Source organism: Ambystoma mexicanum, chromosome 13, assembly GCF_040938575.1.
Source record: "Ambystoma mexicanum isolate Mex_15411 chromosome 13, UKY_AmexF1_1, whole genome shotgun sequence".
Taxonomy (NCBI): Eukaryota; Metazoa; Chordata; class Amphibia; order Caudata; family Ambystomatidae; genus Ambystoma; species Ambystoma mexicanum.
Window position 1 is genome coordinate 794,596,335 of NC_090938.1, and position 25,830 is coordinate 794,622,164.

At 51.7% G+C, this 25,830-nt stretch overlaps 1 protein-coding gene across 1 annotated transcript in view; it reads right to left on the minus strand.

The window, feature by feature from the left end:
* FLOT1 (flotillin 1) overlaps positions 1 to 25,830 on the minus strand; it is a 179,790-nt gene that overhangs the window by 59,170 nt on the left and 94,790 nt on the right. Inside the window, exons 4-6 of the mRNA XM_069635191.1 lie at positions 10,413 to 10,503; positions 9,623 to 9,766; positions 13 to 132 (exon numbers count right to left, since the gene is read on the minus strand). Coding sequence (XP_069491292.1) covers positions 13 to 132; positions 9,623 to 9,766; positions 10,413 to 10,503 — 355 coding nt within the window. The remainder of the gene's footprint in view (positions 1 to 12; positions 133 to 9,622; positions 9,767 to 10,412; positions 10,504 to 25,830) is intronic.

Sequence of the window (25,830 nt, forward strand, 5' to 3'; positions counted from 1 at the left end):
CAATCACTCTACCTGGTCATCGTGAATGTCCTTCAGGGTGTAGCTGACCACACTTATTCCCATATTCACCAGGTCAGAGGATGCCACCTTGAACACTTGCTCTGAGAACTTCTGGCGGTCCTTGTAGATCTCCTGATCATGCCAGCGGAACAAGGGGAGGGAGATGGAGCACAACGTAAAAAAGGGGGGAACGGAGCCAGAGAAAATAAAGTCATTATGGATAAGAGAAATTCACATCAAGACCTCAACATCCTCTGATCACACTGCAAATGGCCTAGGAATATGGGAATTTTAATTCACAAAACATGCAATGGACTAGTAGTGTTTGGATTTCAAACGCTGGGGAAACAAAACCCAGTCTTATGGCTCACATTTCATTCTGAGCCATAAACTAAACGATACACAGCCACGCAACAACTTCCATCCCCGATCTGCCCTAATCCCTCAATTCGACCACAGCACCGCCGGACCCCTACAACAAGCATTCCAGCCAAGCGGTGCAGGTACAGCGCAGGGTGATTTTAGGAGATTAACACATGCTCTAAAGGATCCATTCCTTTAATTAAAACTCTGGAGTGACACTTGGCATTTTTCTACAAGGAAAGGGGAGAACTAGGAAATCCCTCCTCCCAGCAGAGTGCTAGAGTGAACATTTGTTCTCACACTTGTGGTTTGGTACTGTGGGATGGTCTTTCATCTGTCATCCCCTACGTGCTGGACATGTGGAGCAGGTGCAGTTGTCAAGTGAATGCTGCTTTGGAACCGTAGAGATCTAATTTGTGTGCTCAATTTAGTACAGGAAAATCCGTCACCTTAGGCGACCGGGGCTGGCACATGCTCTGCTGCCCTACCAATCACTTCTTGCTGGGTTTGTGGTTTGGTAGGTCACAGGCAGATAACCACAGCTGCTGTTGAAGCGATGAGTGGAACCTTAGGCCTGCAGGATGGACCTTGTGGCTCCCCAGTGTTGAAAGTGTGGGTGCCAGCTATATGCATAGGTTGTGGTGCCCAGAGACCTCTCCCTGCCCCCCTACCCCATTTACCTGGAAGATTGACACACGAAGTAGGACTTGTGGACGGATCAGAGCCGCAGTGCAGTCATAGACAGGGCTTCACTACTCCTTCAAAGGAACAGGGGACCCAAAATGGCACCAGATTTGACATCTCTGCTGAAGCCAGAGAAAGGAGTGGAGCAGGGCGGACTACCCCGCCCAAAGAAAAGGGACAGCCAATCAAGAATCTGAGAATAGCAGACAAATGAAAACCCAAACAGCAGTGTTGGAGGGCAGGAAGCAGAAATGGTAGGGCCAGCCTGTAATCCCAGCCCAGTATACAAACTGGGGGATGATCAGTAGGCGTGTGAGAACTCTTGGTAACCCTTGCAGACAGAATGCTAGGTTGAAATTAACTTACAAAGTGCACTGCTGCCTCTTAGGTGGCTTCCTGGCACTGAAGGCTGCATAGAGCGGGTTAGGTTGACGGTCTACTGAGATAAACACTTAGGAGCTCATTTTTTAATGTGCCATAATGTCAATGAAAGACCTAAAAGGCATGTGTAAAGCTTTTACGCCTTCCACTGACCCACGGCTCTTTTCTATTTGTTTGTATGATGGAGAGGAGGGGCGGAAAACAACTTGTGCTTCCGCTGCCTCCCTTCCACTCCGCCATACAAATGGCCCAGCTTTTCAGCGGCATGCATTTTCATGCCGGCGCAAATGCTGAGGAGCCCTACGGAGCCCGCCGGCTTTATGCGTCAGCATAAAGCAGTCAGACTCCATAAGGATCCATTGTACACGCTGCCTGCCATGCACGGCGGAGTGCAAATGTGCAGGGCAAACAGTGGCCTACTCTCTGTTGTGCAAATGACCAACATGTGGCAGTGGGGAGCCGCCTACGTGTAGGTCTGCACAGAACGGCTCCCTACTGCCAAATTATGTAACGGAATAAAATGAGCGCCGAGCCAGGAGTCAATTCTAAAGATGGTATGGGTAGCTGCATAAGAGAGCTACCGGAGAGGTTCCACGACGTGTTGGCTTGAACAGAAGATGGTTAAATGCAGGGGGACAGAGAGTACCAAAACTTTTTCCACGCTTCCTCACTGGTAGCCGCTGTAGTTTATTCAAGACCAGACAGACAGGTTTCCTAAGAGTACCACCAGTGAAGGCCCTGGCAACTAAAGGCGCTTGATAAGTCGCTCCGCAAAGTCACAGTAAGGACCATGAATACGCTCCCAAAGTCTGAGGCGTTATGTTAAAACTAACTTGATTGGATAATCATCAACTGGGTGTAAAAAACGTGAATACTTGTTACATCCTGGAGATGTATTCTTGAACAGGTGCAAACCATGTGATAACTACTTAACACGCGATAAAAACACTGCAGAAGAAGAAAGGATATGTGTGCATTCAGGGGTTATTTATTTATTGTTTGCTTGTTAGGCACTTATACAGCAAATGATTTCTGTTTCAAAGGGCCCACATGGTGAGGGGGGAGGGTGGGGCATGGGATTGCAGTACAGTTAAAATATACAAAAAAACTGTGGGGGAAGGGACGGCCGTACCTACGGTCTCTTCTGAGTATTCAGAACGTGCAAGTGCAGCAAGGCTTTGGGCAGTGGGGTGGGTGCTGTGGTGTCCGAGCTTGTGGGTGAGCCACAGATGAAGTGCAATGTATGGCAAGTGCTATGCAGTGTTGAGTGGAAAAGTGTGAGCCTCCAGGGTGGAGGATGTGCCGAGGCAAGTGCTGAAGGTAGACAGAAGCTGGGGAGATTGGGTCTGAGTGGTCAGAGGCCCCGAGGATGCATAAGGGCCCCGGACACCAATCACAGCAACTGTGAAATTAGCAGACAAGAGAAGATGGGAAGGAGGAGGAAAAGAGGAAAGTCTGGAGCTGCTTTCGGACTTAAGATGGTCCTGTTCAAGACGCAGAGGGAGGGGGAGGCTGTTCCATAGGAGGGATCCAGCTGAGGAAAGCGAAAAACCTCCTGCTCTCCATCTAGCGAAGCGCTTTACACACAGGCAGTTGGTGTCAGAAGGACGTAGCGGTCTAGAAGGAGAGTACTTTGTAAGAGAGAGTTGCAGATATTGTGGTACCCAGCCCCAGATAGCCTTGTGGATGATGCAGAGGGATTTGAATTTGATCTGTGCAGCAAGTGGGAGCCAGTGGAGGCTTTTTAGGGCAGGAGAGATGCACTCCCTGGGCTTAAGTCCAAGGTTAAGTCTTGCAGCTCTATTCTGGATTAGCTGGAGGGGTTGCAGAGTAGAAGATGGTAGATTCAGGAGGAGGCTATTGCAATAGTCGAGCCTACAGAGAACCAGGGCTCGGGAAACATTGTGCTTCTGGGGGAAAGTGAGAAAAGGGAGAATTGCTTTGAGAAGCACATTGCTAAAAGCACTGGTCGCATGATCTCACTCAATGGACATCAACCCCTTGCATAGAGGCACTTTCAACAAACCCCCTCCCTACAATCAGAGACTGGGACACGGGACTCCAATTTCCAGCACAAAAAACACCACAAGGCGCTATTCACCACTTGGTTATGAGATTGGGCGCAAAGGCTTCTACAGAAAATACTGATTTTTCTAAGGGACTCTCATCCAAAAACAATCTACAGCAGGTGCACCAGCTCAGCAAAGGTTAAAGTGGAGGAGGGCCTAAAAAGCAGCCCCCATTCATGTACCACCTTACCAAGCTCCTCTGAATCTATAAATTCGGCCTGGTCTCACATACTCAGTACTTCCTTCTCTGCCTGGCTAAGTTAATCCTGCCAATTACTCACACTCTTAGTCAATAGCCACTTCCTTGTTGGAGCATCCACCCGCACCCAACAAACTGAAAAACTTGCACATCCTTATTTTGATAAAGTTGCCATTGACTCAGCGTAATTGACCGGCTATTGACTCATAGCCAAGTCCTACTATCAACAAGAGGCAGCGCACCACTGCTCGGTCCGGAAGCGCTGCTGGTCCTAAGCAGTTAGGTTTGATTGCTACACATGGAAGAAAAACCACAGTCCCAACAGCCTGTGGCCAGATACAGTGTTGCTGCTCCGGCGTCCAGGCTAGCATGCAGCATTCAACCGAGTCCCACCAAGCTTACTGCATGCCTTGGGGGTTCCCGCCAGCTCTCGGAGGCGCGCATGCTGTTCTCTTGCTCACTCTCTCAGAGCCCTTCTGCTTCCGGCTCTTGTTTACCTTCCAATTCAAAGTCCAGATAGCCAACTTCAAATTATGGGTGGCCCTCCGAAAGAAGAAACGGGGTGCATAGGGTTCAGACACTCTGGGTGCATTGTATTTACCCAACTAACCAACTTTCCTAACCAGAAAGCGGGATACAGCCTGATTGGACGTTCCATCACGTGCAATGCAGAGATAGTCAACTGTATAGTACATCCCCACGCATGGACAGAGGCCGCCCATCACTAACCTGCCCGTCATGAAGCGCAGCCACAAACCCAGACCCCTGAATAAAGTCACTCAGCCAGCCTAGCTTGAGCCAGTGGATTAGGTAACCCACTTGACAAAAACTCAACAACCTTGACTCTAGCATTATCAGAGCCCCTGGTGGATGTGCACCAATCAGAATGAAGAAACAAAAAGCATGGCCAAGAAATGGGTGCCCTGAAGCTGGAACATCTGAGGAAAACTGGCCGACACCTCGGACGTCTCTGGAAAAACAACAAGGTTCTGGAGGACAACACCCACAGGAGAGGCTAATATTGATGGGTGTTAAGAGCCGCAAAGCGCACAACACTGCACAAACAAGAGGTGCAACACACTAAACAAGTGAACCTATTCCGCTGCACTTTTAAGTGATAGCACGGGATTGCCTCATGAACATGTTGGGTACAACCCTTCAACACCAAGTCACCCTGCCTGCTTCACCACCACAATCACATACATGTGTGCCCCAATCGGGGCTAAACCAGAAACATACCCTCGCCCCCTCCTTTCAAGTCGCTGGCAGACATGAGGTCTATCTGTCCTGCAGGTCAGATCAAGCAACGTCGGCCGACTCACGCCGGCAGCATTCATCGACGACTGCATCAGTACCGGACAGAGTACTACTGAACACTAGCGCCAACACAGTACAGCCCCCAGCTGTTGAACATGGAACTGTATTACCCACTCTGGAAAAGAAATCCATCTACTGCCCCATTTATTACCTCCAAACAAGACAAGATCCTGGAAGGGAAGGACACCAGACCACTTCAAAGCCTTTCGGGAGTGCACGCCATTTCACATCAGTCAGGGGAGCAGGGAGCACCCTTTCCTGACGCTCTACAAGATCCCTCATGTCTACAAGACGCTCAGCCGTCAGGAGAAAGGAGTAAGGGCATTAAGGAAATGGGTCCTGGGGCAAAAGGCTGGGGTGATGCCAGAAATGGGTTATCCTGTAGACACAGGGCCTGGTAACACCAGTACCATCTACCTGCTCAAAGATTAGTGGACTAAGCATGAGGCGAACCCGCCAAACCACAAGATCACCTTGCCCTCTCACCCGAGAACCCTGCTGGCACCCACACCACTGAGAAAGCATGAGAAACCCACGGATGCCTAGAGAACAACCCCTTGCTTCCCAGCTTGTCGGGGACCTTCTGGGGTACAGTCATCAAGACAGGGACAGGCCCCACATCTCCCCCACAGCCTGACCTGCCAATATAGGTGGCCATTTTAGCTCTCCAAAGTATCTGCAAGTCAACATGTGGCCAACCAATCCCTCACCCAGGTTGGAAATGGCAACAACCTCAGCTCCTTGGACTGTTTCTATTCTTTCAATGTGCCCCAAAACTGCCAGGACCTTAGACACCATTCACCTCTAATGCTGGGCAGCTTTTCCATCACACCTTCAGTTCTATCAATAACTTATCTCCAGAGAGACATCCAACTACATGCGGATGACCCGGGCTCTACTGTCACCTCATATGGCGCCAGAACATTTCCACCATCACCTGCGCGTGTTCAAAAACAAACTAAAATTAAATCAGGGTGCAAGGAATGGCAGATTCCTCCCTCTCAAGATTCCATTTCTACTATTTAGGAAACACTCCCTGCATTCTCGTCTCAGTTTCCAATCGTGATGGGGTTGTATTTCTGCCTGCATACGGCAGCATCCGATCGTGATGCGCAATGTATGAGTGCACCCGATAGCACCAGATTGGGATATAGGCTGTAATATAAGTGCAGCAAACATCGCAAGTGTGGACTGCCCAATTCAGAGTGCAACCAAAAGCACCAGATAGTAACGCTGGTGTAAATTTGAGTACAGGCAACACCCCCTACCTTGATACGAGATGTATTTCTGAGTGTATCTGAAAGCACCTGATCTTGATGTGTAGAAAACCAAAATGCTCCAAGCCTTCTGGCTCTACTCTACGGAGGTCATTGCACTCCATTCAATTTCCTTTCTACAAACATTCGATATGCTGGATGCTGTGAACTAGTCCCATTACAATTATTTGAATGACTTAATATAAGAATGTCAGCAGATCAATAAAATATAGTTCAGGATTGCATTTCCGATAAGCGTTCTACCTAGTGTGACGTATCTGGACAATCCATCCCTTCTCCCCAGGGGGAAGCCTCCCCCTGTGAGGCTAGGAGGTGAGCCTGCTCAGCAAGACTCTCTCTAGGGGTCTGGGCAAGTGAGACCTCACTTGGAGTGTCTTCCCTTTTTGGGCATAAGGAATCCCATCACAATCAGGAACTCAGAGTCCAAAACACACTTTCTGCCTATATGGGTGTTGGAAAGACTTTGATATCTCTCGCTATGACTATAACTAACAAAGACCCTTCATTCACTCTATTGGCATCAGGTAATACTGAACACGATCTGGAGGCCATAATAAAAGAAGAGGGACACAATTATTTTTGTTCTGATGACATGGTTAAGAGCCACGCAGACTACGAATGGAAGAGAGACTGCTACGGAGGCAGGAGCCAACGTCCTGGTTGGGTAGAGTTTCGTCAAGCTGCAGAGCCAGCAGTGAAGTGGGAGGAGCGAGACCCGCTAGCTGGAGGCTGAGAAGCAGGTGCTCTGACAGAGCAAGAAGCTCCAGTCAGGAGAGGAACAGAGACTGAAAGAATACTGACTTCCATGATGGCGCAAGCACTAGAGAACAATAGTGACCTGGAATCTGGCAACCAGCGCCTAGAGATAGGAAGGGAGCCTGCGTTCCGGAGCTCCATACGGCAAGCGCCTTTGCAGACGAGACGAATACCAACAGGGAAGCGAACACGCCAGTGAGGGTTACACATTTTGGTTTCTGAGATTGCCGAAACCAACAACAGTATGAATGTCTGAGAAAGCGGAATGGGCATACAACCCAGATAAAACAAGAGTAAAAGATACGAACATTGTATATCAAGGCTGGAGAAGCCGCCAACAGTACAAGAGCCTAACAGAACCGAATAGGCACACGCCCTATGTAAAGCTGAGTGAAAGGGATATGTGTGATTTATGCCAAGGCTGGGAAAGCCGACCCATATCTGAGGAACGGATATAGGTCACACGTGGAACAGAGGGAAAGGACTATGGACACTATGCAACAAGGCTAGCCAAGCCAACCAAACCAGCTAATGGGAACCTGTAATAACCGAGTGGGCAGAAGCCCTACATTTATTAACTGGACTGAGTACCAATCACCCAGCCAAAGAGTCACAGGACTTTGGGAAGCCCCAGTGCCAAGAAGGTGGAATACAGAGAAGTGCATTTCAAATAATCCCAGAGGTTTTGGACCACTGATAAAAATGTGGAGAAAAATACTGCAAGAAGAATTCTTCTTTTCCGAAGGGTTGGGGAAAGAAAGCGAGACAGAAGATATTTGTGTTTTTAACCAACTGTGAACTTTATCAATATATCTCCAAGGAACTTTTTTGATGCTGAGAAGAAGTCCCATACTTGTTGGGCCAGGCAGAAGCCCATCCCAGGGCTGTTGTGCAAGCCTCCCTTTTTCCTTTTAGTTAGATTTTCAAAAGTGGTAGGGCCAGTTAGTTACTTAGAATTTGGACTCTGGACCCTTTATTTTGGGATTTCGATGACCAGCCTTAGTTTGTGTTAGAAGGTAGGGAACTTGCCACATAGCGATATGGCCAAATACGCATTTTCTTTTAATAATCCACATTGAAAAATGACCCATTGTAGTCCAGGTCCTCCTTCTAGTTCACACTTCTTAGCTCTTGATGGATCCACATGATTAGAACGTTATTACATCATGGCTATATCTTGAGCAATCATATTCCCCAACCACTTCTAAGCAGACACAGGTTTCACCCATACTGGGCTTTCTCAAGGCCAACATGATAGTAGTGGCATCTTATCTTGATATAGCAATTATTTGCTCTTTTTCAGCCTTTTGCTTGAGATATTTGGTCCTATATGTAGTAATTCCTGGATTCTGGTAACGGTGCAATCTATTGGTGTTAATGCAATTGCACCAAAGCAAGGGATATTAGCCAATCAGGTGGCTGGAACAGCGAGCGAGAATATACATTCTCTGCCCGCTGTTCCAGCCACCTGAGGCCCTCCCTTCGTAGTGCCATTTTTTTTTATTTGGGGAGGCAACACGGAGCCTCTCCCAGTTACCTCCCCCACCCCCAAAACCAACCAAACCCTTTCCCTAACCCCTCACAATTTACCTGCGAGACTGGACCTTTGAGCTCTGGTCCCGGCGCTCCTTCCGATCATGGCGGTCACAGAAATGGAAAGGGACTTACTCCCTTTTTTCCCATGGTGGGGGCCATCGTTTTCCTTTTCTGCTTCCCTTCTCGAGCAAGCAGCACAAATCTCCCGAGGGGAACAAGAAACCATTTGCATCCCAGATACACCCTGGGGTGCGAATGCATGCCCAGGTAGGGTGGGGGGGGGGGTGTGCCGCAGCAATATGGCCAGTAATGACCCACAGCCCTCGCGCTACCATGGCTCAGGCTGACAGGCTGTTACATGCCAAGTGTGCCTGGCACTCTTCAGGATTATGACAGGCCCGCCTCTCAACTGAGGCGCTAGACCCACCTCTCAACCGAGGCGCTAGACCCACCTCTCAACCGAGGAGCTAGACCCACCTCTCAACCGAGGCGCTAGACCCACCTCTCAACCGAGGCGCTAGACCACACAAACTCAATTACAAGGCATTCCCGAACTTAGTGACTTGACCATATTTGAACTTCAGTCAAACAAATGACAACTATTGGAAAGTACTACAGCACAATCCCACTTGCAGAGATCGCCCATACCGTGCACCCAACTCCCTCTTGAAAGCAGCCCCCCTTTATACCCTTTCCTCTGAGGGTAAAATCAAGTACCCGCGCACATGTTGCGTGCAGTGTGCATAGTACAACTACTAGGGATTGCAAACTCACTCACACAACAGTGCTTTGAAGCACTGGAGGCAAAATCCAACTCTGCCATATTCCCAGTCAAGGGCACTTTGCCCCTCCTTGCCCCTCTCCCCACATTGTTGACACCATCACAAGATCTGTCAGGTATGGAAACAGAAAGGGATGCAACCCCTAAATTGGCAAATGTGGTCACACAGAGAGACACGTCACCACAGCAGTCCAGACAGCGATCCTGCAACCACATGAGTGCCTCCCCTGCTTGCGTTTGCTCCAGCATACTGGCTTACCTCAACAGTCATGTGGGCCATGATGGCTCTCTGGTGGCCCTCCAACGTCTCCAGGGAAATATGGGCCACCTCGTTCTCCGACTTGCCCAGGAACATCTGGCAGGCGGCCGCCAACATCTCCTTATTCTGCCCCTGGATCTTCACCTTCATGGAGTGGGCAGAGGTGGGAAGAGACACAGAAAGGGGAACCAAAGAAAAACAAGAAGCGTCAATGCTCGGTTGAGCAACAGGCGACCCAAACACATCAACAGTCCAAATACACCAAACCACTAAACCATCCTGTTCAGGACTAATGTGCAGAGCACCTCTCGCTGCCCAGGCATTCGCCAATCAGAACAGCTGCTCCGTAGAACGGTTCCTGCATGCCAGGCAAAGGCAACGGCATCTGGCAATGGTATACCCATATACCCTGAAGCTCTGCTTTTCGACTGCTCAGCATGCATCCTAACTGTTTGAACACCACCCCATCCGTGCCCCCTTGTGACTGTCTTTTTTTAATATAATGGTTTTGTAGCTTGCTTGCAGAAAGTCGGAGCTGTCTGAAAGCTAAGCTTGCAAGAATCAGAACCTGAGGGTGGTCAGGACTGCGGGCTGCCGGAAGAAGCCTTAGCCTGGGTGATAAAGTGAACTCTGCTACTTGAGACCCTAGCCTGTGTAATCGGAGGAGTAGCCTAGATCAAACTGTAGGGTATCTGCGGCCTGCAGCACCCATATAAAAGATTCACTCGAGCGACTCCTCTCCTGAGCAGAGGCGTGGCCAGCCCCTGGCCCGAGTCTGCACCAAGCTTACCTGGGCGATGCCGGTCACGGAGATGGGCACGCCATGCCGCGTGTACACCTTCTCACTCTTCACATTCAGCGTCAGCGTATTGAGGGAAATCCTGCACCAGGAGAGAAAGGGCCACATCACACGGAATTCTCATCACAAGCTCCCACCGCACGGATGAGGAGCCGTCCAGGCGCTAAGCAAGCATGCTCGTATGAAACAAACTCGGCATGAGTGCATGCTGGCATAATGCCTGGTCTCTAACAAATCGGAGGTGCACTGGACATGTAAACACCCCATTCTCGCATACCTCCCCCGCGCACCGCGCCTCAAAAGCAACGTGCAGCTGAGCTGAACGTACGTCACTCAGTAATAACCATTAATCGATTATTCGGGTACTTATTGAGCGCTGACTTAGCTTCGGGAAGCGACAACATTCTTTACAATCATGGGGGGGAAGAACACAGAGCAAGCAGGGCTACAAGGGAGCATGGAGCTCAGAACAGGGTAGGTGGCGAGAGAGGGGTAGAAGCAACCAGGCGAAGAAACGGGGGGGTGCAGATCACCCAGTCTCCGGTAGGGTGGGCAGTGGAGTCATACAGGCTTGGTAGTAGACCTGTAAAGCCCATATCTTAAATGTCTGAAATTGGAACACTGCTATCTAGTCTACACAGTAATAGAGAAACACCAAGCGGTGCCGGTGGCCCTTCGAGTACAGCCGAGCTGGGGAGGGTTCCAGAGAGCAAGACACCACTGTGGGCCTGCCCAGCCTCTCTGTGCTGTGGTGGCGGGTACAGGGTCAGGGTGCCATCATGGACACAGCCTTAAGGGGGGGGCATGCTGGGAAGAGTCCCCTTGCTGTCCTTCCCCCTCCCGCCCCCGTCCCCGGCTCTAGGGCCGCGAGCAGTTAAGGCTCCTAAACACCCGCCATGGCGTGGTTAAATGGCTTCCTAACTAAGCCCTTTGGCACATTTTGGTTTTGCCCAGCAGCACGTCCCATTCAAGAGCAGAGGACCGGAAGCGAGCGACAGGCCGGATGTGATCTTTCACCAGGATTCCGGGATGCTCCAAGGACACACATTACCAAAGCGCGTGCAGCAAAGGCGTACACTCCACCTGGCACCACAACTTCTGGGAATCCCTAAAAGAATCTCTCTCTCTCTCTCTCTCTCTCTCTCTCTCTTTCTTTCTCTCTCTCTTGAATATCTCTCTCTCTTGAATATCTCTCTCTCTTGAATATCTCTCTCTCTCTTGAATATCTCTCTCCCTCTCTTGAATATCTCTCTCTCTCTTGAATATCTCTCTCTTGAATCTCTCTCTCTCTTGAATATCTCTCTCTCTCTCTCTTGAATATCTCTCTCATTCTCTCTCTCTCTCTTGAATATCTCTCTCATTCTCTCTCTTGAATCTCTCTCTCTCTCTCTTGAATATCTCTCTCTTGAATATCTCTCTCTCTCTCTCTATTGAATATCTCTCTCTCTCTCTCTCTCTACTCCCATTTGGAACGTTGGGGGAGAACAGAGAAGCCATATATGGGACTGACGGGGGAAGAGACTGAAGGCCCTATGGAACTAGTAGGCAAGGTCCCGTGGGGCTGGCAGGTGGGGGGGCGGGGGGGCGGTGGGAGTGAAACTGAATGTCCCGTTGGACTGGCTAGGAGGTGGGGGGGGGGGGGGGGAGAGAGTGAAGGTCCCATGGGACTAGCAGGCGGGATCAGACTAAAGGTCCCATGGGACTGGCGGAGGGGGGACAGACTGAAGGTCCTATTTGACTGCCAAAGGGGACAGACTGGTAGGTGGGCTTACGCTCCAGAATTCCAGACCCAAACTCCAAATACAGACTCAAGCTCCAAATACAAAATGGAAACCAACTAAAGAGACTGCCACCCACATGCAAAACATAGCCCACTAAGCAATGGCACACCGCTTCTTGCCAACCCACCATAGATGCCCAGTGTAGCCCTGTACTGACGTGAAATTAATCTAACCTCTGACGTGGCCACGACCTTCATCTCCACTTGCCATGGTCTCATAAATAGGGCACACCGGAGGTTACTTCACACAGCCCTTCATCTGCCTTGACCTGGTCACTACAGACCGACGCCTACCACTAAACTGTGCATTAATAAGAGGTGTGATAGCAGGGCCTAAAAGCAGGAGGAGAAGCCACTGACCGACACACGAGAACACGAGCCATCACCATTACTACCCCATGCCACCGGGCAGGCCGGGGGAGGGGAGAGATACCAGCGTCAAGCAACCTGACCAGCTGCGGACATCACCAACCGCATATGCGGACATCACCAACCGCATATGCGGACATCACCAACCGCATATGCGGACCCCCAGCAGAGACCGCTTTCTCCGAACGGCCTCACATTACCACTTGAGAAACACAAGAACACACAATTCTTAGACACTCACCCAGGGCAGAGCATGGCTTCTCGGATCTCATCCAACCCCCTCCCTCCGCCACGCCCTCTTGCCACTGAGATCTTATGCCAGTACCCATCCCATCAAACCTCCATGCTGCCACATGTATACTCTGCCATGCTATGCCAGCGTGTCCATTCCTAGTTATTTGGCTGGGTCTCCTTTCTGCTCCCCCCTGATCCCCCTCCCCGATATCTCCCAGATATTCCAACTGCAGCGCCACTCGGCCTCACATGTCGCACGGTAGGAAGGATGCCTCGCTTGTGCTTCAATCTCTGCCCCCAGTAGATCTGGGGACTCACGTGGTGCTTCCTGGCCCTTCTGGCAAGCGAGGCGCACTTTCAACCAGACACCTCACTCCTTATACAAGCACAGGCGACATTTCCACATTTTGTGTAGCATTGTCTCCCTAAAGGATTCTAGTGCAGGGGGACCCGCTCACCCCTTTCTCCAATGTCTGCAGCGCTAACTGCCTTAAGAATACTAGTACAAGGGCCTGGTCCCGCCTTTTCTCCATTGTGTGTAACACTACCTCCCTAAAGGATACTAGTGTAGAGGGCCCAGCCCCCCTGTGAAGGGTCAGAAATGAAAGCCGGACACAAAGTTGTCATGTTTTTGGTTAAAGACTTTTATTAACATAAACAGGTTGGGAAAAGGCCTCTCTGACCTTGCTCTAAGAGGAATTTCTCTACCTAAAACCAAAAACTAAGGATCTGTCTGTGTCAGGATGTCAGAAATCAAAACTGTACTTCTGTCCAAACGTTCTATCCTGACCCTCACACTCCAAACTAAATAGTAAGGTGAGAAGCTAAATGTCTTTAACCCGATTCATATTTAAAACTTGAGGAGCCCACAGAGTGTTGGAAGGCAGGACCAACGGAGTAAGAAGAGCCGCTCCCCGCCACCCCTCACCCAAATGGGTGCTCCGAGAAATCCCTGTGGCCCCAGAATAAAACCAGTTCATCCAGATTCACAGGTGACTGCCCGGAACCACTGCAGGCGTCACTGGAGGAACGGCGAATAGCAAGGACTAAATTGAGAGCAGGAGTGGAATGAGGAAGGTGTGAGGAGTCAGCAATGAGAGGTTGACACACGCTGTTCATGTTTTCAAACAAAGACATTTATTAAATGAAAAAGAGGCTGGGGAAATGCCTTTCCAGCCCTATTCTACAGAGGAATTTCCCTAACTCGAAAGCAAAACTAAGGATCTGCCTATGCCTGGAAGCCCGTAAATAATCTGTTGTGTTCAAAACGCCCTATCCTGGCCCTCATACTACAAGCAGAATAAGTGCAAGGAAATGTCTTTGTCTGGATGATGGCAAACATGTTCAAAACCAAAAGTGATAACTTGAACGAAAATGTTTTCCAAGGTAAAAGGCTCCTGGACCCAGAGGATGCTTTCCCTTCCCCTAGATGCTTCAAAATAGGATTGCAAAAGTGTTCCTTTAAGTAACAGTTCCTTTAGACCTGCTTTGGACTCACAAAGTTCTTGTCTAAGCAGTAAAGCTCTGAATAAGATACGTGAAACAAAGGGTGCCCTATGCAGGTTGTGGGTATTTGTGTCAAAGGTGGAGTTCTGGCAAAAGAAGTTTCAATAAGAGTTTTCTTCACTTGCTCTACAGGTGGGAATCGTTCGTGAACTATAGGCCATGAAGGTCTCTGATCACCCGCTAGCAGAAGCCATGGGTGAGGCTAGCGGGTGCCTGCCAGGCTCTGGGCCATCTTCTGCGTCATCGGGCCGGTGTGCATGGGTGTGTTGGGTCTTGCCGTCATAACCTCTGTGATGGGTCTCCACCAGAGTGCAAGCGATATCGCTCCAGGAAGGGCAGCCATTGTGTGTCGATGTGTGTGTGATTCTGACAGGATCGCCGTCAGGCTCTCCATCTCATACATTTAGTAGGACTTGGCTATCCATGCTCGGTGTGTCGGTTTCTCTTCCATTGAAGAGGGACGCATACTCCAGCTGCTAAGAGCATGTTCTTCTGCATGTGAGGCAGCAACGAGTAGTCAACCTCTTGTCCCTCAACGCCAAACAAAACCAGCAAGTCGGAGAGCTCTGTTAATACCAGCTATGCCCTTGATCCAGCTTAGCCCTTCCTTCCAGCACTGAAACGCTGAAGGGCATCCCCACCACATGTGCCAGTCTCGACACAGTTTCTCCAACACAAGGGGCTGACGCAAGGATACCTCTTGGCGAGCCTTTGGGGGGTCAGGTGCCACCTGAAAAGGAGCCTGCTATTGTGCATCTTATATTGTGTCGTGATCGTGGAGGACCACGCTGCTCTATACATGGTCTGCCATGTATGTCCTCAGGGAGATGCAGATCAGCAGACCACAGCTTTTGGGTGTTCGGGAGTGGGATGTGACCCCTGGATAGTAGGGAGGCATAGAGTGCTGAGACGAGACCCCTGGAGTCGGAGTAAGAGTTGAAGACTTGTTCGCACAGAGTGAATGGGCGGCTTAATTTATGTGCCCAGAATTTGTCTACGAGAGCCCCTTTCAATTGGAGGAACGTCAGGGAGGGAATGTTGGGGATCCCAAGTGCTTCCTCCAGGTCGGCCTTAGGCAAGAAGGAACTCTTCTTCCAACCTTGGCCAGCTCTGGTCAGGCATGCTTCATAGTCTGGCTGGAATCGGAGGGGTTCTGCTATTTTGTCCCTGATGGGGGAGCCCATATGCAGCCTATGGGCGACGGCCAGGATGCATTTCACCGGAGGGCTTCCAGAGATGCCAAAGTGCCACAGGGACCAGGTGGGATCGTATTCTCATTGGTAATCTCCCGAGTGCGACCCAGAGCCATTCCCCTAGGGTTACTGGGGCAAAAAGGCCATTTTCCATCGTGACCCATTGTTTCTTTCAGTTCTCCCTTAGGTGGTCCAGTAAGACCCGGAGCTGGGCGGCGCGATAGTACTCATTGAAGTCTGGGAAGCCCGCCCTGCCCTCCCCTTTACGTAGGATCAGGGTGTTATACGCCATCCTAGATCTCTGTCACGCCCACAGAAATGTTAAACGGTCCTCTTCATTTCCCTGTGGAAGTCCCGCAGCAATATCCGGGGCACAGGATTCTCGGCAGGGCATTAATCTTTATTTTTGTGTGACGAGCCGCCCACGACATCAGTTTTTTCCACTTCTGTGGGATAAAATAAAGCAAGACTTACAGATCGGCGTGGTTCGGAGTGGGGTGCACCCGAGATACTATATGCTGGGGTGATGCGATTGTATGTCCAGATCTGCCAAGGTTTCGACCGTGAGGTGGGTGTGAGGCGGTAACAGCAGTGCCATGGTTTTTGTGATAATAACTTTGAACCCGGACCTACTCCCATAGGTTTGCCAGTGCCTGAAGAAAGGCAGCGGCCGATGAGCTTGGGCGCGTGATATACGCTGGTATGTTGTCTGCGTAGAGTGCCAGTTTGAGCTCTGCTGTTCCCACCCTGTACCTGCCTGTCCGCACGCACTGTGACCGCCAGCTGTTCCAGTTTCAGGGTGATGATCAGCAGGGACAACGGGCAACCTTGCTGTGTCCCACGGGTCAGCTGGGACTCGAGGGTTGCCACGCCGTTGACCACCACCTTGGCACTTGTATTCCGGTACAAAGCCATTGCCCCTGGTGAGCTCTCTAGGGCCGAGACCTGCTTTTCTTAATACCTGTTCTATGAACCGCCACTCAACCCGGTCAAAGGCCTTCTCTGCATCGACCGACAGCAAGATGGCGTCCTCCGTCGCCTCCGTGACCCCTGCAATGATGTCTAGCGTTTTGCGGATTTTGTCTACCCCTAATGAATCCTACACGATCATTGTGGATGAGTTTCGGGAGGACAGGGTTCAATCTCCCTGCCAGGACGCTGGCATAGATCTTGGCATCCACGTTTATTAATGATATGGGTCTATAGGACCCACAGCTCATTTTGTACAGACCCTCCTTCAGGAGAACTACAAGTCTGGAGCCTACCCAATGTCTAACACGCTATAGAACAATTGAACCAGGAATGGCACCAGCAGTGGGCCGTGGTGCTTATAAAAAGCTGGTGTATACCGGTCTTCTCCCAGGGCTGAGCCCGGTTTCAATTTTGAGATGACGTCGAGAATTTCTTTGGCACTAATCGGGGCATCTAGGGCTGATCTGTCTTCCGGGAGGAGCTTGGGGAGCACCATCGAGATACGCTCAGGAGTCCCTCTCCAACCCTGTGCATTCCGTGGCATACAATTGTGTGTAGTGTTCATTAAAGAGCTGTGCTATTGTTTAGGGCTTGCTGTGAAGTGCACCGCTGTCATACCTAATTTTTTAGACCGCTCGTTCTGCCCTTTGGATCCTCAGACAGGCTGCTAGCATTGCGTGGGCATTATTAGTCTTTTGTGAGGATCTTTGTGCGATATAGCATAGTTGTGCAATCGCCTCCCCCCTCCAGATGTCCCCCAGTTCCTTGCTCAGTTCCCTGATCTCCGCTATGCGCCCCTCTCCTCCCTAGTTTGTGTTCTGCAGTGCCCTTTCCTTAACCCTGATCTCCCGTTTTAGTTTATCTTCGGGCTGTGTTCTCTCCCTCTTTTTTTGGCAGGTCTTCTGAGATCAGGAGGCCACGGAAGGTGGCCTTGGCTGCTTCCCAGATAATGTGGACGGGTGTCGTCACGCCATTAAATTAAGAATTTGTTAATTCCTTTTTGAAGGGTCTCCCTGAAGGCCAGGTCCCTCTAAAGTGTTTCATTAAAGACACAAGTGTTGAGCGGGGCACAGGGTTCGATCACCACGGTTAGCTTGCACCCATCATGGTCCGACCACCCTACCACTTGTATGTTTAAGTCAATCATGGCGTGTTCTTGTGAGGCATCAAACAAAATATAGTCAATTCTTGCAATGGTGGCATGGGGTGGAGAGAAAAAGGTGAATGCTTGCATAGATGGGTGCTCCTCACAACTATCAACTACAAAGCACCTGCAGAGGGACCATGCTCCTCACAACTATCAACTACAAAGCACCTGCAGAGGGACCACGCTCCTCACCACCATCAAATATAAAGCACCTGCAGAGGGACCACGCTCCTCACCACTATCAACTACAAAGCACCTGCAGAGGGACCACGCTCCTCACAACTATCAACTACAAAGCACCTGCAGAGGGACCGCGCTCCTCACCACCATCAAATATAAAGCACCTGCAGAGGGACCGCGCTCCTCACCACTATCAACTACAAAGCACCTGCAGAGGGACCACGCTCCTCACCACTATCAAATATAAAGCACCTGCAGAGGGACCGCGCTCCTCACAACTATCAACTACAAAGCACCTGCAGAGGGACCTCGCTCCTCACCACTATCAAATATAAAGCACCTGCAGACGGACCGCGCTCCTCACAACTATCAAATATAAAGCACCTGCAGAGGGACCACGCTCCTCACCACTATCAAATATAAAGCACCTGCAGAGGGACCGCGCTCCTCACCACTATCAAATATAAAGCACCTGCAGAGGGACCGCGCTCCTCACAACTATCAACTACAAAGCACCTGCAGAGGGACCACGCTCCTCACCACTATCAAATATAAAGCACCTGCAGACGGACCGCGCTCCTCACCACTATCAAATATAAAGCACCTGCAGAGGGACCGCGCTCCTCACCACTATCAAATATAAAGCACCTGCAGAGGGACCGCGCTCCTCACAACTATCAACTACAAAGCACCTGCAGAGGGACCGCGCTCCTCACCACTATCAAATATAAAGCACCTGCAGACGGACCGCGCTCCTCACAACTATCAAATATAAAGCACCTGCAGAGGGACCGCGCTCCTCACCACTATCAAATATAAAGCACCTCCAGAGGGGCCGCGCTCCTCACCACTATCAAATATAAAGCACCTGCAGAGGGACCGCGCTCCTCACAACTATCAACTACAAAGCACCTGCAGAGGGACCGCGCTCCTCACCACTATCAAATATAAAGCACCTGCAGACGGACCGCGCTCCTCACCACTATCAAATATAAAGCACCTGCAGAGGGACCACGCTCCTCACCACTATCAAATATAAAGCACCTGCAGAGGGACCGCGCTCCTCACAACTATCAACTACAAAGCACCTGCAGAGGGACCGCGCTCCTCACTACTATCAAATATAAAGCACCTGCAGACGGACCGCGCTCCTCACCACTATCAAATATAAAGCACCTGCAGAGGGACCACGCTCCTCACCACTATCAAATATAAAGCACCTGCAGAGGGACCGTGCTCCTCACCACTATCAAATATAAAGCACACGCAGAGGGACCACACTCCTCACCACTATCAACTATAAAGCACCTGCATGGGGACCACGCTCATCAACTATAAAGCACCTGCAGAGGGACCGTGCTCCTCACCACTATCAACTATGAAGCACCTGCAGAGGGACCGTGCTCCTCACCACTATCAACTATAAAGCACCTGCAGAGGGGCTGCGCTCCTCACCACTATCAAATATAAAGCATGTGCAGAGGGACCGCGCTCCTCACCACTATGAAATATAAAGCACCCGTAGAGGGACCGCGCCCCCTCCTCACCACTATCAAATATAAAGCACCTGCAGAGGGGCCGTGCTCCTCACCACTAACAAATATAAAGCACCCGCAGGGGGACCGCGCCCCCTCCTCACCACTACCAACTATAAAGCACTTGCAGAGGGACCGCGTTCCTCGCTCTTGTTGTCAATAAGTGCAGCGTTACCCTTACGTCCCGTCCCCTTCCCTCCAAACATATGGGATGCGAAGGGGGCAGAAAAATGCTTGTTGCCAAGCAGCAGAGGATTAACACCCTTTCACTTTTTCAATCGCCCCCTCCCATGCCATTACTACCTGGTCCTAAACAGCCAAAAACAGCCCTGGTGCCCCCTTTTTCACCAGTTCGTGTAAACGGTCAAATCCAGTGGTTGGAGGGGCGTTTACAGGCAATGAAACTTGCATCCCCTTCAAATTAACAGGATGAATATGAAAAAGGCTGTACCTTCTGTGATGCTGGAAATGCATTGGTGGGACAGAGCCTCTATGTCCTTGTCCTGTACTCCCTTATCATGTGTGTTCTGTGTTGTTCTCTGCACAGGAGTCCATGTGCGACTCCTGGCAGTGTAGCTCTTCCTCTTTTTGGTTGTGGTGAACAGAGACCCTTAGGCTACCCTTATGGCACCCGTGGGTGGGGGTACAACCCTAAATTTGTAGTGTATGTTTTTAGGCACCTGTGTGTGGCCCACAGAGCAGGGTGTGGGCTGGTGGCATCTCCATGTGGAATATGGCAGGTGCTATGAGTATCCTCCATTTTGTATACACAGGCCCTGCCATAGGAATCAGTGGATTCCTGATAGGAGACAAGATGGCCCCTGTGGTCTCTTGGTTTCTATTGCCTGTTACCTTGTTTTCCCAAAGTCCCGGGAAGCCCTGACTCTGCCCCTTCCCCTGACTGGCTGTTGGATGGAAGAACCATATATGATGTTGTGGGGAAATCCAGGCAAAACTGGCTGGAGCTTTCCCAGTGACTGGATTTTGTGGGTACACCCTTGGGGTGGGACCTGTGTGAATGCAGTGTGCGACCAATATGCATTCTATGTTATGGGTGTCTGATTTCTGTGTGTGACACAATGAATGAGACAGCCCTGCCTGAAACTGTCATGAATGCAGTGTAGTGTGCTGAAAGGCTGGGTGCTTGCCCCAATCCACATTCCTTATTATGGGTGTCTGGGTGGAGTGAATCGCATGAATGCCTGCAAGCCTTATTGGCTGCCTGTCTGCATGAGTGCCCTTCTGTGTAAATTGGTGACTGCGCCTGGCTCAGCCAGAGTGAATGAGGGACAGATCTATATATCTGGGGACCTCTCACTTACCAATGTGTTCACAAGTTGAAGTCTAAACTTGAAGCTGATCCTTGAAGCCCAGCTGGAGGAGAAGATTGCTGCAGCAATTCTTCAATATAATCCAAAAGCTGTTGAATATGTCGAGGACTGATCCAAGAGAGGAACTGGCTCGGAGACCTCTCCCCAAGCTACGAGGGACCATAGTGCAAAAACTGCTGCTCTTCATCGAAGCACCCTGGAAGACAGTTCTGCAAGTCTGATGTCCAGAGAAGTGGTCCACCAAGAATCCTGAAGAGAGCGCCTCAACATCGAGGATCATTGAGGTCCATTGGCATCGACCGGGGTCGGAAGATTTCCATGACCGCTGGAAGCCAAGTCGAATCGGCGCCCAGAAGCAGGGACATCTTGATGCTGTGCTGCTCGATGCCCGGAGCCAAAAAAGCTATACCTTGCCCAAGAACTTTTAAAAGAGGGCTCCTTTGCCATCACCACTGACCACTTTGTCCTGCCGGAGAATGTCGACGTTGCCGGCGACTGAGGAAGGTCTGCCGGTGGGTTTCCCGCTACCGGAAGTTGACAGAGACGTCCCGAGAATACCGACGGAGTGAAGATCCGAGGTCAAGACGTGGTTGAGTCCTCATCCCCTAAGCTAGCCCGTGGTACATGCTGCGGCTGCAGCACAGACAGGCCAGAGGACCGCTGACCATGACCACCGACGCCCGCTGCCGGGCCTGCATCCATCACCGCCTAAGGTCTTTCAAGTCCACCGAGTCTTAGTTGCGGCACGAACATTTTGCATCGAGGCCTACCACACGCCTCACCTTCCCAGGACTTCCGCCATCGAGGAACTGATCGATCATCAAAGAGCACCACGAAGGTCGAAGCTGCTGTATCTCCGCAAGCGTTCCACTTTTCCTTTAGATTGTCGACGCCCAGTGGCTCCTTCGTCAAAGGGGGCCCATCCTCGAAGTATATCGTCGAAGACCCATCAACGAAACTCTCCCACTTCAGATACATTGGGGTGGTTCAACTCTAACCAAGAAGCAAGGCACATTGAGCATATATGGACCGGGCTTCTTAATTCTTGATTGCACGTTGTCCAGGTGTGGGGTGGAGGGGGCCTCACTCAGAATTGTGCATCTCTCTCCAGAGAAAGCATTCTGCCATTGCTTAACCTTAACCTGCCTTTCTTCCCTAATTCTATGTTGATACACTTTACTGAATGATTTGTACGCTTTGTTATTAACTGCCAGCAGTTAATGCATATTAAAAGGAATCTAAAGTCCAGGTGTGGTACCACATAAAATTGTATAGATTTGTCGTTATAGTATTACCAGAGTACAAAGTGTGTTATTGAAATGTGTATATATACATCTGAAGCTTTATTTTATATAAAGAACTGTGTTAGCACATAACATAGTGTGTGGACATTCCTTTGTGGGGGCTCGGGGACTCACTGTACTAAGAGGCACAAGCTATAGTGCAATGCACAGAAGGGTCAGGGCTGGTCTTTCTGCACATTCTTTTCCAATGGTGACCCCAGAGATAGCAGCAATGACATCCTACATGCATTCCCATTTTTAGCTTCATCACCACAGGTAAGCAGAAACTATTGCATTAGAGTACAGCTAGGTGGTAGACTGCGTGTAAGGTGGGACGCACAGCTTGTGGGAGCTGTTTGCGTATGGCCCTCCCTGCCGAAAGCACACCCTCTGGGAACTCTGTGCTCCCTTCATCACGCAGGAAGATGGAACTAGAGTCTTCCAGAGTAAATGGTGTAATACACATGTCTTAACCAAGTGTGCCTTTAGCCACTTGATTGTGATCCGGTCCTTGCCCTGCAGTCCTGTTAAAAACAAGCATTGGCAAAGCCAGCGTGTGGGGCTTATGTACAGGTTCTAGCATAAGCATTTCACAAGCGCTGCCATCATTTGCCCACATCAACACACCATTTTCCATGTTATGGCCAGGTAGTGCAATACATCAGTGCCTAGCAAGTGTATCATACACCTAAACAGCAGCCCAAACTGGTGTGGCCAAGTGCTTCTCCTATGCGGTGTACATAAAGGAGGGGGGGTGCTTGGTATTATTTTGAACACATGCAGGAATCTACTCAATGTTACTGCTTTCCACATCCTAGTGGCAATGATCGTTTAATGAAAACCTTCTTGGCAAATGCTTTCGCTTTGGTTCATCTTGCGCCGGTCCAAAAATGTCACCTCTAGCGGCACAATACGAATGCCCCCGGCCCTCCCTTTTAATCATGGCCCCAGTTCCAAAAACCAACAAAATAGAACCGGAGTCCTATTCCATTATTCCTAGCTGAAGTATTCAGGCGTCCAGCCTGCTTTGAACACACAAATGTTTTCAAAGTAAACACTTCGGACCCCCAGGACACTCAGTCAAGAGCATCAAGGGAGAGCCGAGAGGCAGGGACTGGGACAGGCGGTAGCTCGCCTCGCGGCTTACCGCCAGCTCGATCCCAAGATCCAACTACAAACTTTTTAATTGCAGCAACTTTAATATACGCTATTGGAGGTGGAATTACCGCGGCTGCTGGCACCCGACTTGCCCTCTAATGGATCCTCGTTAAAGGATTTAAAGTGTACTCATTACAATTACAGGGCCTTGAAAGAGTCCTGTATTGTTATTTTTCGTCACTACCTCCCCGAGTCGGGAGTGGGTAATTTGCGCGCCTGCTGCCTTCCTTGGATGTGGTAGCCGTTTCTGAGGCTCCCTCTCCGGAATCGAACCCTGATTCCCCTTGGTCACCATGGTAGGTACAGAAAGTACCATTGAAAGTTGATAGGGCAGACATCCGAATGCATCGTCGCCGTCACAGGGACATGCGATCGGCCCAAGTTTATTTAGAGTCACAAAAGCGGCCGGGCGAGCCCGGATTAGTCTTGATCTGATAAATGCACGCATCCCGGGAGATCAGCGCTCGTCGGCATGTATTAGCTCTAGAATTACCACAGTTATCCAAGTAACAGATGGAGCGATCAAAGGAACCATAACTGATTTAATGAGCCATTTGCCGTTTCACTGTACCGGCCGTGTGTACTTACACGTGCATGGCTTAATCTTTTAGACAAGCATATGCTACTGGCAGGATCAACCAGGTAGCCGCACCTGTTGGAGGGTGGCAAACGGGGGGAGCCGCGTGCCCGCCTCAGAGCTGACCTTCGCACCCTGCTGGGGGAGCCGTCTCGTGGAGGACACGCGCGTCGGGCCCTGGGGCGGACAGGTCGGTCACGCGGGCGCCGGCGGCCCGGCTCGCTCCGCCCCATCACACGGGGTGGGTGGGAGGGAGAGACCGGGCCCAGGCACAACTTGGAGCGGTAGGGGGTTCGCCCACAACGCCGCCGCGACGCAGCGGGTCCGTAACCTGCGGAACGTGCGTTCCGAGCTGCTGGAGAAAACGTGCTCAGAGCGGGGGCCGCATCGTGGCTCACGGTAGGCACCCTCGGCTGGGGCTAGCGCCACCCGACCCCGTCCACTCTGATCTGACCACTGGGGAGCTGCCGGGCTGATCGGCCTTCGCTCTGCTCGGAGGGGAGAGCCGCCCACGCGGGGGCCCTACCCGAAGACGGGGGCATACCCTCGACACGGTCCCAAGGCAGGTGGAAGCGAATTGCTTGAAACAACAGCTGAGGCTGGCCAAGCAGTCCAACCCTAGACGGACCAAGTGCGCCAAATCGATCCCATGGAGTGCTCGGAAAAGAGCGCCCCCGGCAGGCCAGTCTCTGCTGGGGCGCTGCGCGCGGGGCACAGCCCCCTGGCTGGCTGGGTCCAGGGAGGTGCTCTGGTTTTGTCGCGGAGCCCACGTCGGGCAGCCAATGGCGAATGTACCCTGGAGGACGCGCAGACAGGTCCCTCTCCCCCGGTCTATAGTAATCCGCAGGAAGGTGACTGAGCTCTCTTGCAATGTGCGCGCCGGGAGTGACAGAGAGGGACCTCTCGGCGAAAGTGTCCGGGCTCCTTATAGACCCAACTGGAGACGAATTTCAGATTGACGCCCATCCGGACTTCCAGAGCTCGGAGAGCGGCCATCTGGTAGGGCCATGCATTCCAATGGGCATGGACGGGAAGTGCCTGTGGGGCTCCAAGCCTGCCTGGCAAAGGACCTTAGGGCCGGCAGGTGCACAAGGGCATGGGCCAGCACAGACAGGGCCATCCTCGAGCTCCGGCCAGGCCGCCTTAGAGCTTCACCCGCCGCATTAGAGCTTTTCCCTGTGGGGAGGCACGGGAACCCCCGCCAGGGCGCATCCCCGGGACCACCGCTGGGGTTTTGGGCCACCGTCAACCCAGACGTGAGACAGGCACCCAAGGCCAGTGGGGGCGGGGGAGCAGCTCCACCCAGCCCCCGCTGGAGCTTTAGCAGGCCCCCCCTTTAGAACCGTTTCCCTCCGGGGAGGGACGGGGACCGTGCCGTGCGTGGGGACCTTTGTAGAACCTAAGGCCGGGTTGCAGCAGCCCCCGGCCACCACCCTGGAGCTCTGGCCAGGGCGCCTTAGAGCTTCTCCTACCACATAAGCGCTTCTCCCTCCGGGGAGGGACAGGGACCCCACCGGGGCTCCCCAGGGCAACCCGCCGCCAGGCCGGGGGACGGTCGGCGTGGCGGCCAAGGCCTGGGCTGCAGCAGCCTGGAGCCCTGGCCCGCCGCCTTAGAGCTTGTCCCCGCCGCATTAGAGCTTCCCCCGCCGGGGAGGGACGGGGACCCCATCGGGGCTCCCCAGGGCACCCTGCCGCCGGGCCGGGGGACGGTCGGCGCAGCGCCCAAGGCCTGGGTTGCAGCAACCTGGAGCCCCTGGGCCGGGCTGCCTTAGAGCTTCCCCCGCCGCATTAGAGCTTCTCCCGGCCAGACTTGGGGGCGGTCAACGCACTCGCGAGGCAGGCACGCAAGGCCAGGGGCCAGCCCCTACAGCCACCCCGGGGCTTCAGTGTGGCCCCTTTAGAGCTTTTCCCTGTGGGGGAGTGATGGGGACCCCCGCCGGGGCTCCCCGCGACCACCACTGGGCCCAGGGACCTTCGAGACAGGCGCCCAAGGCCGGGGGGGGAGCATGGGGAAGCAGGCCCGGCCACCCTTGAGCTCTGGCCGGGCCCCCTTAGAGCTTCTCCCTCCACATTAGAGCCTTGCCTTCCGGGACTGACCCACAAACACCGTGGAACTCGGGTCCGGCCACTACAAGCACCCTCCT